The following is an 18,497-nucleotide window of genomic DNA, read 5'->3' as shown; positions in this document are numbered from 1 at the left end:
CTTATACTTTGTGGATGGTCAGCCTGATATTGTGCCTTATGCTATTTATTATGAAGCAATGAAGAAGCACACTATCTGTCGCCTTTCTCTTAATGTATGGTCCTTGCCAATTTGAAGAGCAGTGTATGCCTGTGTGCTTATGTGGGCCCATGTGTGTTTTTGAGTGTGTGTGCATGCGTGCGTGAGTGGGTGCGCGTGTTCTATTCAGGGGTGTTACCAACTGTGAACATTACCCACCTGCAAAACGTGGATGAATGCTACAAATGTGAATGGCACAAAAGTAATCCAGTTCCCCAGACCATACTTGTCTGAAATTTTATTTCTAAGTGCGAGACGGTAAAATGGTTTTCTATTCCACCTGTGTGCCCTCGTACCTTCATACTGAATTCAAGACATTCATGTCTTCTCCTTGGTTTTCCTCTTGGGTAGAAAGGGTAAATAGGAAAGTATTTGATTTATGCAAGAAGAACATTAAATGTCAAGGCTAAATTCAGTATTTCCTCCATTATCTCACTGGCTTTTTTTAGGATGTTGTATTCTTTTTATAATTAGGAAGAACAATACGCAACCCTGGTATGGACATCTCAGTAAGAGGTGTTGCTTTCAGAACTTAGACTCATGCGAAAGGCATATTTCAAGCAAGGTTGGAAAGTCAGCACTAGAATTTGTATGAATCAGTTGTGGCTCGTTTTCCCCTCTACTGTAGCTTCATGAGATGACTACCATCATACAGGAGATGATTTCATTTGTAACCGTATCGCGTGAGAAAAATGACACAGCAAGTCATATTTTATTTATGCTAAAGTTGAATTTACACTTGGATTCAGCATATGAAATGTCATTTAAATCTAATATCCTGCTTACAACTGCAAAGTTCAACTGTCGAAATAGAAACATGGAGTTTTGGCTGTAAAGGGTATGGGCAATACAGGGAAACAGGCAAGAAAGGGAGGAATGGAGGGATGATACAGAATTAAAGGAGAAGCAGCAGCAGATACCACAGCTGTTTCCTGCAGCTTCTCATCTTTACGGTGGATCCACCCCAAGTGGCATGCTATTCCCTATATAATGCACTACTTTTGAAGAGACTCACAGGGCTCTGGTCAAAAGTAGGGAATAGGGTGCCATTTGGGATGCAGATGGGTCTTCCTTCCCAGTGGAGTGTGCACTGTGCAGTGTGCAATAACCCTACCTCTTCAAAGAGTATCTTAAATTACCCCACAGCACCCCTCATACACTAACTGTAAACCGCTTTGGATAAGAGCGTCTACTAAATGACTAAAATGTAAATGTGAGGGATACTGTTTAAGACGGGCCTTGTCTTGATGACTGGGTAGGCAGATGATAGGTAAAATTAGGTTTTAATTATTAATGAATGTGATGCACAAAGGTGAAATAAAGTTCTCATTATTATTTCATAGTGATTCATTCTCAACCTAAGGTATATTATGTGGGGCGGCAGGGTAGCCTAGTGGTTAGAGCGTTGGACTAGTAACCCGGAAGGTTGCAAGTTCAAACCCCCGAGCTGACAAGGTACAATTCTGTCGTTCTGCCCCTGAACAGGCAGTTAACACACTGTTCCTAGGCCGTCATTGAAAATAAGAATTTGTTCTTAACTGACTTGCCTAGTTAAATAAAGGTCAAATAAATGTTGTATTCTCTTAGAATTCCATCCATTATTTCAAAAACTAATCAGTTGGAATGCAGGTGCTTCAAGTATAGGTTCACACTACATGCTTTTTAAAATCCTACAGACAGATTTATCTTTCACATTGCAAGACAGTGAGAAACATGTGAGATGTAAGGTGTTCACTTCACAGCAGAATGAACGGTGGTGGGTGTTCTATGGTTTAAGTTTCCTTGAGATTTAAAAAGTCTATGATTATTCCTTAACAGTATTGGAGGATGACCATTGCTACCATATGCAATTACTGCACAAACTGATTGTTAAGCTATCATTGTTAATGCACGAATGTGATTTAAGAAATTACAAAGTTAATACACAGGTAGACCAACCTAGAGAGCGACTTATTTTAAAGTGTTACCGAACTGTCATCTATTTTATGTGAGGAAAGCTTTAAGCAGATACATTTTAAAGTGGGACAGTTGAGCAGAATGGGGAGGGAAACAAAGGGCAAAAGGAACATAATGCATATATTATATTGAACAAAAATGTAAACACAACATGCAACAATGTCAAAAATTTGACTGAATTACAGTTCAAATGAGGAAATCATTCAATTTAAATAAACACATTAGGCCCTAACATATGGATATACTGCATGGCCTCACAATGGGCATCAGGATCTCATCATGGTATTTCTGTGCATTCAAATTTACATCGATAAAATGCAATTGTGTTCGTTGTCCGTAGCTTATGCCTGCCCATACCATAACCCTACCGCAACCATGGGGCACTCTGTTCACAACATTGACATTAGCAAACTGCTCATCCCATGGTGCCGTACACATGGCATGGTACATATTATATACAGTGCATTCAGGAAGTATTCAGACCCCTTGACTCTTTCCACATGTTGTTACGTTACAGCCTAAATTGGATGAAATAATCCCCCCCCCCCTCATCAATCTACACACAATACCCCATAATGACAAAACGAAAGAGGTGTTTAGAAATGTTTGCAAACGTATTAAAAATAACAAAAATATAAAACTTATTTACATAAGTTTTCAGACCCTTTGCCATGAGACCCGAAACTGAGCTCAGGTGCATCCTGTTTCCATTGATCGACTTGGAGATGTTTCTGCAACTTGATTGGAGTCCAACTGGTAAATTCAATTGATTGGACATGATTTGGAAAGGCACACACCTGTCTATATAAGGTCCCACAGTTGACAGTGCATGTCAGAGCAAAAACCAAGCCATGAGGTTAAAGGAATTGTCCGTAGAGCTCCGAGACAGGATTGTGTCGAGGCACAGATCTGGGGAAGGGTACCAAAAGAATTCTGGTCCCAAAGAACCCAGTGGCCTCCATCATTCTTCAATGGAAGATGTTTGGAACTACCAAGACTCTTCCCAGAGCTGGCTTCCCGGCTAAACTGAGCAATCGGGGGAGAAGGGCCTTGGTCAGGGAGGTAACCAAGAACCCGATGGTCACTTTGACAGAGGTCCAGAGTTCCTCTGTGGAGATGGGACAACCAGAAGGACAACCATCTCTGTAGCACTCCACCATTCAGGTTTTTATTGTAGAGTGGCCAGACAGAAGCCACTCCTCAGTAAAAGGCACATGACAGCCCGATTGGAGTTAGCCAAAAGGCACCTAAAGGACTCTCAGACCATGAGAAACAAGGTTATCTGGTCTGATGAAACCAAGATTGAATTCTTTGGCCTGAATGCCAAGCGTCATGTCTGGAGGAAACCTGCCAGCATCCCTACGGTGAAGCATGGTGTGGCAGCATCATGCCATAGACATGTTTTTTTGTTCACCTTCCAACAAGACAACGATCCTATGCACACAGCCAAGACACTGCAGCAGTGGCTTTGGGACATGTGTCTGAATGTCCTTGAGTGGCCCAGCCAGAGCATGGACTTGAACCCAATCGAACATCTCTGGAGAGACCTGAAAATAGCTGTGTAGCGATTCTCCTCATCCAACCTGACAGAGCTTAAGAGGATCTGCAGAGAAGAATGGGAGACACTCCCCAAATACAGGTGTTTTATTTTTTTATTTTTTTATTTCACCTTTATTTAACCAGGTAGGCAAGTTGAGAACAAGTTCTCATTTACAATTGCGACCTGGCCAAGATAAAGCAAAGCAGATCGACAGATACAACGACACAGAGTTACACATGGAGTAAAACAAACATACAGTCAATAATACAGTATAAACAAGTCTATATACAATGTGAGCAAATGAGGTGAGAAGGGAGGTAAAGGCAAAAAAGGCCATGGTGGCAAAGTAAATACAATATAGCAAGTAAAACACTGGAATGGTAGTTTTGCAATGGAAGAATGTGCAAAGTAGAAATAAAAATAATGGGGTGCAAAGGAGCTAAATAAATAAATAAAATAAATACAGTTGGGAAAGAGGTAGTTGTTTGGGCTAAATTATAGGTGGGCTATGTACAGGTGCAGTAATCTGTGAGCTGCTCTGACAGTTGGTGCTTAAAGCTAGTGAGGTGCAAAGCTAGCAAAGCTAGTGTGTGCAAAGCTTGTAGCGTCATACCCAAGAATACTCGAGGCTGTAATCACTGCCAAAGGTGCTTCAACAAAGTACAGAGTTAAGGGTCAAAATACTTATGTAAATTGATATTTCAGTTTTTCTTTTTTACACATTTGAAAAAATCGAATAAAAACTTTTTTCTTTGTCATTATGGGTTATTGTGTGTAGATTGATGAGGGGGGGAAAACGTTTTAATCAATTTTAGAATAAGGCTGTAAAGTAACAAAATGTGGAAAAGTCAAGGGGTCTGAATATTTCCCAATGCACTATATGTATTATATATTTTTACTATAGCTGCCAACCACAGGTAGACTCAAGAGCCCACTCTCAATAAGTGTAAACAGCCTGCTGTTGCCGATCTGCTAATCATCAGATGGGGGAGGAGAGGAGGTAGGGTATGTGCATACATGGTATGGTCCATGTGGGTAACTGGCATGCCCTGCCTTGATTGGGTAACTGATTCATAAAAAAAACTTGAATAATAAATTAATGTGACTGGTCAATAGTGTAAATCAGTGGCTGGGTCCATGAGGCAAAAATACATAAATAAAAATAACATTTCTTTATTATTATAATTTTGGATCCAACCACAGGAGCCCGCTCTCAATGTTCAAAACACACCAGAGAGCATAATTAAGCCCCAGAGGGTCAGTAGTTTATAAAAAATAACTGTGGATTAAGTTTGATCACAAGCACATACAGGTACAGTATCTCCCAAAATTAACTAAACTTAAATTGTCTTAAAAGGGTGTTGCAGATCCGCTTCAACAAATCCCTGGGGCCTATGATTTCTTAATCTGGCCCTGGGAGCGCTACCACATAAAATACCACATTGTGTATTTGATTAAACTGAGGCCTAAAGCAGGTTTTGTTATTCCCTTCCTTCACAGGTCTAGACCAATACTTGGAGTATAGCTCTCCAAATCTAGCTGAAGAAAGCCTCTTACAGTGTAGTTAGTACAGGCCAAGATTGAATGCATCGACCTGGGAGGGAAGTCTAGCCAGTTGTAGTATTAGGTTTTTGGCTCTGAAAAAGAAAGTTACTGCATGTGTGTTTGATTAAATTGATCCCTAAGAGAAGCTCTGACGAAGGCTGTGAGGCTGATACATCAGCTAAATAAACACAAGTGATACTGTCAAGAAAGGTGTCCAAGTTTTTATTTTCTTTCAAGTTGACCTCTGAATTGAGCCCAAAAACATGTCGTCTCTCTTTCCCTTTATAGGTCAGGAGGGATTAGTAGAAGAATGCTGGTCCCGGGTGCCAAACAGGAAGATGGTGATGCGTTGGCCGAGTGCTGCAGCTGTTAAATGGTTGCTGTTGATGCTCCTATGGCAGTGGACAGTGCTGGGCCACCTCGGCTGGGTTCTGGCCCTGGCTGAGGGACAGCAGAGTAAGAACCCCTCACTCACTGCTGCCAGCACTGGACGCCAGAGTGGCGGCCACCTGGATTGGCTACTGTCCGAGAAGGGACCTTTCCACCGTTGTCCTGAATACACAGAGTTCAAAGAACGCTTCCAGCAGGGTTTCTCCACACGCTATAAGATCTACAGGTGAGAATCTAGAGGCGAGGTGTGTGTGTGTGTGTGTGTGTGTGTGTGTGTGTGTGTGTGTGTGTGTGTACAGTGCTTTGAAAAAGTATTCACCACCCTTGGCCTTTTACCTATTTTGTTTCATTACAGCCTGTAATTTAAATGTATTTTTATTTGGATTTCATGTAATGGACATACACAAAATAATCCAAATTAGTGAGGTGAAATGAAAAGATTTTTAAAATTAAAAAAAAAAAACTGAAAAGTGGTGTGTGCATATGTATTCACCCCTTTTGCTATGAAGCCCCTAAATAAGATCTTGTGCAACCCATTACCTTCAGAAGTTACATAATTAGTTAAATAAAGTCCACATGTGTGCAATCTTAGTGTCACATGATCTGTCACATGATCTCAGTGTATATATACACCTGTTCTGAAAGGCCCCAGAGTCTACCATAACACCAAGCAAGTGGCACCATCAAGCAAGCGGCACAACCAAGAAAGAGGCACTAAGAAGACCAAGGAGCTCTCCAAACAGCTCAGGGACAAAGTTGTGGAGAATTGCAGATCTGGGTTGGGTTCTAAAAAAATATCTGAACCTTTGAACATCCAACGGAGCACCATTAAATCCATTATTAAAAAATGGAAATAATATGGCACCACAACAAACCTGCCAAGAGAGGGCCGCCCACCAAAACTCACAGACCAGGCATGGAGGGCATTAATCAGAGAGGCATCAAAGAGACCAAAGAAAACCCTGAAGGAGCTGCAAAGCTCCACAGTGGAGATTGGAGTATCTGTCCATTGGACCACTTTAAGCTGTACACTCCACAGAGCTGGGCTTTATGGAAGAGTAACCAGAAAAAAGCCTTTGCTTAATAAAGAACAAAATGAGCAAACACATTTGGTGTTCGCCAAAAGGCATGCGGGTGACTCCCCAAACATATGGAACAAGGTACTCTGGTCAGATGAGACTAAAATTTAGCTTTTTGGCCATCAAGGAAAACGCTATGTCTGGCGCAAACCCAACACCTCTCATCACCCCGAGCACACCATCATGGTGGTGGCAGCATCATGCTGTGGGGATGTTTTTCATCGGCAGGGACTGGGAAACTGGTCAGAATTGAAGCAATGATGGATGGCGCTAAATACAGGGAAATTCTTGAGGGAAACCTGTTTCAGTCTTCCAGAGATTTGAGACTGGGACAGCAGGACAATGACCCTAAGCATACTGCTAAAGCAACACTCGAGGGGTTTAAGGGAAAACATTTAAATGTCTTGGAATGGCCTAGTCAAAGCCCAGTCCTCAATCCAATTGAGAATCTGTGGTATGACTTAAAGAATTCTGTACACCAGCAGAACCCATCCAACTTGAAGGAAATGGAGTAGTTCAAATCAAATCAAAAATCAAATCAAATTTTATTTGTCACATACACATGGTTAGCAGATGTTAATGCGAGTGTAGCGAAATGCTTGTGCTTCTAGTTCCGACAATGCAGTAATAACCAACGAGTAATCTAACCTCACAATTCCACAACAACTACCTGATACACACAAGTTTAAAGGGATGAAGAATATGTACATAAACATATATGAATGAGTGATGGTACAGAACGGCATAGGCAAGATGCAGTAGATGGTATAGAGTACAGTATATACATATGAGATGAGTAATGTAGGGTATGTAAACATAAACGTGGCATTATTTAAAGTGGCTAGTGATACATTTTTACATCCATTTTCACATTATTAAAGTGGCTGGAGTTGAGTCAGTATGTTGGCAGCAGCCACTCAATGTTAGCGGTGGCTGTTTAACAGTCTGATGGCCTTGAGATAGAAGCTGTTTTTCAGTCTCTAGATCCCTGCTTTGATGCACCTGTACTGACCTCGCCTTCTGGATGAAAGCGGGGTGAACAGGCAGTGGCTCGGGTGGTTGTTGTCCTTGATGATCTTTATAGCCTTCCTGTGACATCGGGTGGTGTAGGTATCCTGGAGGGCAGATAAGTTTTCCCTTGGTGATGCGTTGTGCAGACCTCACTACCCTCTGGAGAGCCTTATGGTTGTGGGTGGAGCAGTTGCAGTACCAGGCGGTGATACAGCCCCGACAGGATGCTCTCGATTGTGCATCTATAAAAGTTTGTGATTGCTTTTGGTGACAAGCCAAATTTCTTCAGCCTCCTGAGGTTGAAGAGGCGCTGCTGCGCCTTCTCCACCACGCTGTCTGTGTGGGTGGACCAATTCAGTTTGTCCGTGATGTGTATGCCGAGGAACTTAAACCTTACTACCCTCTCCACTACTGTCCCGTCGAGGTGGATAAGGGGGTGCTACCTCTGCTATGATTATCTCCTTTTTTTAAACTTTGACTGTGAGGTTATTTTCCTGACACCACACTCCGAGGGCCCTCACCTCCTCCCTGTAGGCCGCCTCGTCGTTGTTGGTAATCAAGCCTACGACTGTAGTGTCGTCTGCAAACTTGATGATTGAGTTGGAGGCGTGCATGGCCACGCAGTTGTGGGTGAACAGGGAGTACAGGAGAGGGCTCAAAACACACCCTTGTGGGGCCCCAGTGTTTAGGATCAGCGGGGTGGAGATGTTGTTACCTACCCTCACCACCTGGGGGCGGCCCTTCAGGAAGTCCAGACCGAGTTGCACAGAGTGGGGTTGAGACCCAGGGTCTCGACCTTGATGATGTGTTTGGAGGGTACTATGGTGTTAAATGCTGAGCTGTAGTCGATGAACAGCATTCTCACATAGGTATTCCTCTTGTCCAGATGGGTTAGGGCAGTGTGCAGTGTGGTTGCGATTGCATCGTCTGTGGACCTATTGGGACGGTAAGAAAATTGGAGTGGGTCTAGGGTGTCAGGTAGGGTGGAGGTGATATGGTCCTTGACTAGTCTCTCAAGCACTTCATGATGACGGAAGTGAGTGCTACGGGGCGGTAGTCATTTAGCTCAGTTACCTTAGCTTTCTTGGGAACAGGAACAATGGTGGCCCTCTTGAAGCATGTGGGAACAGCAGACTGGGATAAGGATTGATTGAATATGTCTGTAAACACACCAGCCAGCTGGTCTGCGCATGCTCTGAGGACGCGGCTGGGGATGCCGTGTGGGCCTGCAGCCTTGCGAGGGTTAACACCTTTAAATGTTTTACTCACGTCGGCTGCAGTGAAGGAGAGTCCACAGGTTTATGTAGCGGGCCGTGTCAATGGCATTGTATGGGCCTCTAAACGAGCAAACAAGTTGTTTAGTCTGTCTGGGAGCAAGACATCCTGGTCCGCGACGGGGCTGGTTTTCTTTTTGTAATCCGTGATTGACTGTAGACCTTGCCACATACCTCTTGTGTCTGAGCCATTGAATTGTGACGCTAATTTGTCTCTATTCTGACGCTTAGCTTGTTTGATTGCCTTGGGAAGGGAATAGCTACACTGTTTGTATTCAGTCATCTTTCCGGTCACCTTGCCCTGGTTAAAAGCAGTGGTTCACGGTTTCTGGTTTGGGAATGTTCTAATAGTTGCTGTGGGTACGACATCGCTGATGCACTTGCTAATAAACTCGCTCACCGAATCAGCATATTCGTCAATGTTGTTGTTTGACGCAGTGCGGAACATATCCCAATCCACGTGATCGAAGCAATCTTGAAGCATGGAATCAGATTGGTCAGACGAGCGTTGAACAGACCTGAGCATGGGAGCTTCCTGTTTTAGTCTCTGTCTATAGGCTGGGAGCAACGAAATGGAGTTGTGGTCAGCTTTTCCAAAAGGAGGGCAGGGGAGGGCCTTATATGCGTCGCGGAAGTTATAATAACAATGATCCAGGCTGTGATTATAATCGAAGAGAATTCTCTTGGTAGATAATGTGGTCGACATTTGATTGTGAGGAATTCAGGTGTCAGGTGAACAGAAGGACTTGAGTTCCTGTATGTTGTTATGATCACACCACGTCTCGTTAATCATAAGGCATACCCCCCTGCCCTTCTTCTTACCAGAAAGATGTTTGTTTCTGTCAGTGCGATGCGTGAAGAAACCAGCTGGCTTTACTGACTCCGATAGCATGTCTCGAGTGAGCCATGTTTCCGTGAAGCAAAGAACGTTACAGTCTCTTATGTCTCTCTGGAATGCTACCCTTGCTCAGATTTCATCAACCTTGTTGTCAAGAGACTGGACATTGGCGAGTAGTATGCTCGGGAGCGGTGCGCGATGTGCCCTTCTCCGGAGCCTGACCAGAAGACCGCTTTGTCTGCCCCTTTTACGGCGACGTTGTTTTGGTTCGCCGGCTGGGATCCGATCCATTGTCCTGGGTGGTGGGCAAAACACAGGATCCGCTTCGGGAAAGTCGTATTCCTGGTCGTAATGATGGTGAGTTGACGTTGCTCTTATATCCAGTAATTCCTCCCGACTGTATGTAATAAAACCTAAGATTACCTGGGGTACCAATGTAATAAATAACATGTAAAAAAACAAAATACTGCAAAGTTTCCTAGGACCGCGAAGAGAGGCGGCCATCTCTGTCGGCGCAGACCACAAGAGACTTGCAGCTATAATTGCTGCAAAAGGTGGCTCTACAAAGTATTGACTTTGGGGGGGTGAATAGTTCAAGTTACATTTTTTTTGTCTTATTTCTTGTTTGGTTCACAATAACAAATATTTTGCATCTTCAAAGTGGTAGTCAGGTTGTGTAAATCAAAAGATACAACCCCCCCCCCAAAATAATTTTTAATTCCAGGTTGTAAGGCAACAAAATATGAAAAATGCCAAGGGGGTGAATACTTTCGCAAAGTCATTATATATGTGTGTGTTATTTTTGAAAAGAGATTAATCTTACGAACTATATATTTTCAAAGTTCTTCTGCATGCAGCTACAATAGTAGGTGTTGAGAGAAAGGAATATTCTTTGAATAATACTGTACTGTACTGCACTGTTATTGTCCATGCTGCACTGCACTCTGATGAACCATACCATACCAAGCAAGAGACAAAAAGCACTTCCATATCCCATCCATGTATTTTTCAACATCTCCATCTTTTCTAAAGCCTTATAATTATTCTAAATGTAATATCAAATGTGATGTGCTCGATCTGATATGCCTGCATTTAAAATGGTAATTTCCTCAGCTTGGAATATATTTGTACTCTGACCCTTCCCATTCCTCCATCACACATTCATGGCCTATTTCATTTTATTGCTCCATGCGCTCTCCATGGTGCTACTGTACATTCACCTCAGTCAAATTATAGCTCCAGATTAGTGGGGGCATTTTTTCCCTGCTGTGCTGCTAATGCTACTTGACTGTGGGCATGTTGAAAGATGTGTCGCCATACAAGGTGGATTTCTTTACCGACAGAACTGACTTTCATCTCTTGGAAAACAATGAATTCAGAAATCTGCTTGAGTTTTCTTCTTGTCCAACTTGAAATGACAGGTTTCATTGCAGATGCACAGAGTATGGCTAGACGGGATAGGTGTAGCTTTCGGACAGAAGTGGGACACATCACAACGTGCCCTGGGACAGTGTCAAAAATGACTAAGACAAGGAACTTGAATGCAGGTTCTTACAGATAGTTATCTTTTCAGGGGAGACATGAGTCATCCATTTATGCAATTGCAATATTTCTTAAGTTTTCTAAATGTATCTGTTATACCTTTTATTTTCCCCCTGAAATTCGTGTTTGAATGAATCCCTGCTAGTTGTTCTATTCTATCTCAGGCTGTGTAATAAATATTACTCAGTCTGTGTATAGGGGCCATTAACCATGCTTAGGCTTTTAGCAAGCCTCAGTGCTGCATTATGAGTGTATCTACTCTGTCGGTCAAGTTTGGCCTCTTTCTCTGCCTCCTCTGCCCCACATGTAGCTGACATTGGCCAACTCCAATGTCAGCATGGGAAGAGCAGCTGGGCAGAAAAGGGCCTGCAGATCTGTGATGGAATCAGGCAAAGAGCACAGCCAGCACTGTTTGAAAGGTTGCCTAGCAGGCAAATTGCGGGTGTGTGCATGTGCGTGTGCAATATTGTCCGACCAACACCTCAGCCGTCAATGGACATAAATGAGGTTTCCCCCAATTGTGCTGCCAAGGCCTTTTGATATGTTCACTGATCTTTTTAAAGGACACCCAGGGAGAAAGTAGGTGTGCAAGTCTGCACATTACGAATAGGGAACACCAACTGGGTTATATAGAGGAAGGCTGATGTTCCCCCTCTCTGCCTGGTCACAGCTGCCCTACGGGTGGTGCACTGAAAAATTCCAGCTAAAGCAAACTCAGTCATCCTTGCTGTTACTTTCTGGAGTGAAGGGGCTTTGTCCTATTTGAATAGCAAGCCTGATATGTTCTGTAATTTTTTAAAATGTTTCCTGAGTTCTTGTTGTGCAGGGAGAATCCGATTCTGTAAGTGCCATTGACATGATAACTACACAGCATGTATTTACTATGCCTGTGAAATATGTAAAGATATGTGATTTTACATTCGAAGAGCCCCCATGCCTATAAATAAATTGAATGTGAGGGTCACAGGGCCAAGGATGCTTAAATTCCCTGCAGAATCTAGCAATGGTGTTTGTCAAAGAAAGAGCTGCTGCCGCTGCTGGCTATGGTCTTGCCAGTTCTCTCATGGACGAGGTTTGCAACTTAATAGATATCCTATTGAAATCGTTACATGAATAGATAAACCGCAATTTAATGTGATTTGTAAAAAATGTAGAACTTTAAAACAAGATAGCGAAGCAGCACGTCTTGCAGATTGGGGAATTTCTTCTTTCATAGGCCTTCATTTGGTGAGAGGAAATAGGAAAGAACGGGAAGGATGTTACATTATCCAGACAGGAAGATACTTATATAAAGCTGGCTCTCCCAGGAGGTGTTATGGGATGATAGATGCGTTCCCTTAAGATACATTACTGCTGGCTCATTGTGCTTTTGAGCCATGTGAGGTGGCAGCACTGACAGCCTATAGGGACTCCACTGAGCACATCCAGGGCTCAACGGCTCTCGTAACATGGTAACAGCTCATCCTGGAGGCAACAAGAACTGCCAAGACAATAAATCAAGTAATGAAACATGGTCAATCACAAATTAGTATGTGAGGATGTACAATGTTGATGCAGAAATCTCAAGACTTTACAATGAGGTTGAACATTTTCAAAATAATGGAAGATGATTAATAAGTGAACCTTGTCTGGCAACCTTGGATTTGTCTGGCAACCCAGGCCCTTAAATGTGAATTGTGAGATATTGGTGTAGGGTTCTGAGGCGCTTTGTGTAGATGACTTGATGTAATTGACCACCTCGCTCACAACTACCCACAATAACATTTCACATTCTGCATTGAACTGATGTTTTGTCTTCAAGTGTATGGGTTTTGTTGACCTGTGTTTCTTTTTGGTATTGAACGTGTGAGTGTCGGTTAACACGGTTGAGAAATCGAATTACTTAGTTGAAGGCTGTGACTCCATGTACAATTAACAAGATTAATTTAATTCTAATGGAGAATCAGAATGTGCTATTCAACTTGTTGGGAAAAGAGCTGCTCTGAGCCTTTGGTGCACTTGCACAATACATTATCCCATTTAGTATAAATGTTCCAGTAACTGACATTTATTTGAGTTCTACTTTGTCCTTTAACAGAATTATTCCTCATTCAGCTGGACAATTTAAATTCTCTGAGAGGAAATGTTGAACTGATTCAAATTTGAGGGAAAGCGTTGCAAGCATACATATTCTGCTAAGCATAAACATTCACAGAGAATGTGTTATACCAGCACAACAGGAGAAAGGGAAGAGACACTCATTTCCTTTTGCCCTTTTAGCTCTAAAATCTCAGAAGAGATTTGTGCAATAAAGTATACTCCTACTGCTATTTTAGAAATGTACTTTAAAAAAAGTCTCTCTGCATTACAAATATTTCTATTGCAACACAATAGTACTTTTGTTCAGCAGACCAGCCCCGTCTGGCCCTGAAAAATTGCGAGAATCAATATAAAAAATTAACTTGAAAAGTTTTCCAAGAAATTGCTACAATACTTCACAAAAACACATTGACTTGAAAGACTGCCTCCTCAGTGGATGAGGGCCAAATATGAATAAGATGGAAACCTAGTTTTCAGTTTTCTGAGGAAATGGGGCAGATCAGCCATTCCCCTTTTGCCTCTCAAAATAGCACACAGAAATCTAACACAATAAGAGAGCCATTCGACACCTTGATCATATCAAGGGTTCATATAGAGGTTGACCTACTGATCATGGCATGTTTGTGTTAGAGACGCCATCTGATCTGAAATCCTGCAGCTGTGATCTTGGACTGATTCATGTAAATGTCAGATTTCGAAAAAGTATCATATTTAAATTTTGGCCTCTCAAACTAACTCAGACATTTTGTGTAATTGGTTAATGAAATCTCCCCATTCTTGCTCAATTTTGCATGCCTTCTCAAACAGCGACAACTGTATATGCATTCGCACATCAAGTCTTCACTTGAGTTGGGCTCCCCAATGGAACAACTGTATGTGTATGTATCCCACATCTGTTGCTCACAATAATTGTTTCCTAAAATATTAATTGCTTGCCAAGAAATTAAATGTTTGAATTGCCAGTCCTGGTTATAGGTAATAATAGGTAACAATCAAATATGAAGAGCTTACATCGTTATGCATATTATTAGTTAATTGTATAAATAAATGTATATTATATATATATATGTATATTATATATATATATGTATATTTTATATATATATATATATATATATATATATATATATATATATATATATATATATATATATATATATATATATATATATATATATATATATATAATAAAATCTTTAAATAACTGTATACAATACAATCGAGGTGAGGGCATTGAAAATGCTTTTGGCTGTTAATCTGCGGCTGTTCTGTAGGTGGCACCGTGTGCTCTTTTTAAAGGATGGGTCCTGTCACGATCGTCATATTGATGAGACCAAGGTGCAGCGTGATAAGCATACATTCTTCCTTTTAATGAAGGAAAAACACTAAACAAACTAACAAAGAAACAAAACGAACGTGAAGCTATATAACACGAGTGCTGACAGGCAACTACACATAGACAATAACCCACAAAACCAAAATGGAAAAAACCTAAATAGGATCCCCAATCAGAGACAACGATAAACAGCTGTCTCTGATTGGGAACCAATTCAGACCACCATAGACCTACATATACCTAGACATACCAAAACCCCATAGAATTACAAAAAACCCTAGACAAGACAAAAACACACATACCACCTTCGTCACACCCTGACCTAACCAAAATAATAAAGAAAACAAAGATCATCGTCGGAGGCTCTGGACTGCGGATCCTCGTCATAGGCCCTGGGCTGGGGACCCTCGCTGCGTGGATCATCGACGGATGTTCTGGACTGGGGACCGTTGCTGGAGACCCCGGATTGGGGACCGTCGCTGGAGACCCCGGACTGGGGACCGTCGTTGGAGACCCCGGACTGTGGCCGTCGTTGAAGGTTCCGGTCTGTGAACTGTCGCCGGAAGCTCTGGACTGGGTACTGTCACCGGACGCTCTGGACTGCCGAGGTGCACTGTAGGCTTGGTGCGTGGTGCCTGCACTGGTGGTACCGGGCTGGGGACACGCACCTCAGGGCGAGTGTGAAGAGCAGGAACAGGGCGTACTTGAATGTGGAGGCGCCCTTTAGGGAGAATTCGATGAGCAGGAACAGGACACACCTGACTGGGAAAGCGCACTTGAGGGAGACAGGACGCACTGGGTCTTGAAGGTACACTGGAGACCTGGTGTGTATAGCCGGCATCAATTGTTCCGGAACTTTAACACACGTTTCAGGACGAGTATGGCGAGCTGACTCAGGTGGCACCAAACCGACAACACGTTCTTTTATTCCAAATCGGTGCGTCAACATCTCCCCCATTTCTCTCTCCTCCGAATCCTCCTCCTTCTCCCAGACTGGCTCTGGTTTACTCCTCGGCTCCGCCGACTGCTCCATGTGCCCCCCCAAAAAATGTATTGTGGTTGCCTTGACTCCTCGTATCGTCGCCTTTCCTCCTGTGCTATCTCCACCTGCTTCCATGGCAGGGTCTTGCCCCCTGCCATTACCTCCTCCCAGGTCCAGGATGTCCTCCACTCATTTTCTCCCGGGCCCAGAATGTCCACTCCTCATTCACACGCTGCTTGGTCCTTATTTGGTGGGTTATTCTGTCACGTTCGTCATAACGAGTAGACCAAGGTGCAGTGTGATATGAATACATAACTCTTTAATTAAAGAGAGAACACTGAACAAACTATACAAAACAACAAAACGATCCGTGAAGCTAATATGGCTAGTGCAGACAGGCAACTAAACATAGAATATACTGTAACCCACAAAACCAAAATGGAAAATGGCAACAGCTGTTTATCGTTGTCTCCGATTGGGGATCCTATTTAGGTTGCCATTTTCCATTTTGGTTTTGTGGGTTATATTGTATGTTTAGTAGCCTATATTCTATGTTTAGTTGCACTTCAGTGTTGTGGGGCAAAATGCATAGTGGATAGAATTATAAATGTATTGTCGGATATTATTAATCCTAATCAGACAGTTTTTTTTTTACATGGACGATACATTGGAGATAATATAAAAGACAAGTACTGGAAACAATAGACCACTATGAAAAATCTGGGAAACCAGGCCTATTCCAGTTTACCTATTTGCTTATGGCCATGCCTACACCTAACAACTTGTTTTTTAAAAATTGTATGATTATAAATTATTCAATTTTATTTGGAACGGCAAGCCAAAAAAATGTTTATGGCCTTATCATATAATGAATATGAATTAGGAGGGCAGAAATGATTAATTATTAAAGCATTAGACATTTCACTAACGGCTTCGGTCATACAAAAGCTATACTTAAATCTGAACTGGTTCTCTAACAGATTGGTAAAAATGTCTCACCCCATGTTCAAGAATGGTCTTTTTCCCTTTATTCAGAATACAACCTCTCCTTGTCGGTTATTTGAAAATTAAATAATCTCCAAAATATCGCTATTTTTAAAACAAACCATAGAAAGTTGCTTGCAATTTCAGTTTAATCAACCAGAAAAGACAGAACAAATATTACAACAAGTATTATGGTTAAACTCAAATATACTAATGATAAAAACATTACTTTTGGAAAGAATGTTTAAAAAACGTATAATCTTTGAAAATGATATCATGAATAGGACTGGTGGAGTTATATCAAATATATTGAAATGTCTGCTCTATCCAAAATTACAACCAAATAATTGCAGCATTACTGCACAAATGGAAGAGGCAAGTGGAAGGGGGAGAAAGTAAGAAACTTGTCTGTCGGCACTGCATTAAAAACAACAATTGGATACAAAACAATTGTGATAAATAAACAAGTATATCAGTTTCATTTAAGGACCAAAAAATTGCCAAACAGATTGCAAAATAGTTGGGAAGAGATTTTGGATGTATCGATGTTGGTTTATGTATCGCACATGGTTTATGAACTGATACACAAAACGACACCGGATTCAAAATTCTTGCAACCAATATATGAGGGATAAAACCATCTCAACTCTGCAGATTTTGCTGCCAAGAGAAGGAATCATAAAAAAAACCTAGGTGTTATACATTAGGAATGTGACCAAAATACCTTTTTACCACCTGAGGAACATTGCCAAGGTGCAGCCGTTTCGCTCTCAGGCTGATACAGAGACTCATCCATGATTTTATTACAAGCAGTCTTGACTACTGTAATGCTCTCCTGTCTGGTCTACCCAAGAAAGCCATTGCTCAACTGTAAAACATACGGAATGCTGCAGCACAGGTACTGACCAAGACCAGATGGAGAGCACACATTACACTGGTTTATAGGTCTCTGCACTGGCTGCCTGTGAGTTTTAGAATTCATTTAAATATACTTCTATTGGTTTAGAAATCAATCCACCATTGGGCACCCCAATACACGTCAGACATGCTTTTAAAATATGTACCCAGTAGGTCCATCAGGTCCTCTGGCACTGGCCTTTTAACTATGGAGAGGCAGCCTTTAGAAATGATGCTGCCAGCCTCTGTAATAGCATAACAGAGAACCTGAGGGGGGCTGAAACTGTAGACCTTTTAAAAGAGATCTTAGAACACATCTTTCTAGCTTTTCTTTTCTTTAGGGTGCTTCTTAGTTATTCAGTTTTTTGTCATTCTTTTGTTTTGTATCTTATTTTTGTTGTGTAGTAAATGTTTCAGCTTTTATTTTAATAGTTTTTTATTCGTTTTTTTCCTGTAAAGGACACATTGCATTGCATTCCATGTTAAATTAGATCCTTGTTTTGATACTGTCCAAATGTAGCTTGTTTTTGGTTGCAGGTAATTGCAACATTTACCTGGAGCTACCTCTGCAAAAAGCAGTGGTGGATGATTTGAAAAGTTATAGTTAATCGATAATAATCAATAATATAATATACTTAGCAAAATGTTTTCTCTTTAATCTGTAGAAAGTATGAGAATAGAAAGGTTTAAAACTTTTGTGAAAAATCACAGCACAGTTGAAATATATAAGGCAAATAGTCTTCAGAGATAGATGGGAGGGATGTAGCTGAAGGATGGGACTAAAAACAAACAAAAGAACTAATGTAAAATATACTGTGTCCGTAAAATATATATATTATGTATAAGCTGTAAGTAGAAGCCTAAGTGTTGTTGTCTATTAGTTTACTCAATTTAGGAGAGGGGTGGTAGAGTTAGGGGAAAATATATTTTACAAATGATGTATACACTACACGAGTCAAAAGTTTG

The 18,497-nt window shown here is 41.6% G+C and overlaps 1 protein-coding gene across 1 annotated transcript in view; it reads left to right on the top strand.

The window, feature by feature from the left end:
* The first annotated feature begins 5,407 nt into the window (after nt 1–5,407).
* Nucleotides 5,408–18,497, top strand: part of LOC112261103 (BMP/retinoic acid-inducible neural-specific protein 3-like) — a 65,234-nt gene continuing 52,144 nt past the window's right edge. The window contains exon 1 of the mRNA XM_042328772.1: nt 5,408–5,735. Coding sequence (XP_042184706.1) covers nt 5,458–5,735 — 278 coding nt within the window. The 5' untranslated portion in view covers nt 5,408–5,457. The remainder of the gene's footprint in view (nt 5,736–18,497) is intronic.

Source organism: Oncorhynchus tshawytscha, linkage group LG10 (genome assembly GCF_018296145.1).
Source record: "Oncorhynchus tshawytscha isolate Ot180627B linkage group LG10, Otsh_v2.0, whole genome shotgun sequence".
NCBI lineage: Eukaryota > Metazoa > Chordata > Actinopteri > Salmoniformes > Salmonidae > Oncorhynchus > Oncorhynchus tshawytscha.
This window is presented reverse-complemented; position numbering and strand designations above follow the sequence as displayed.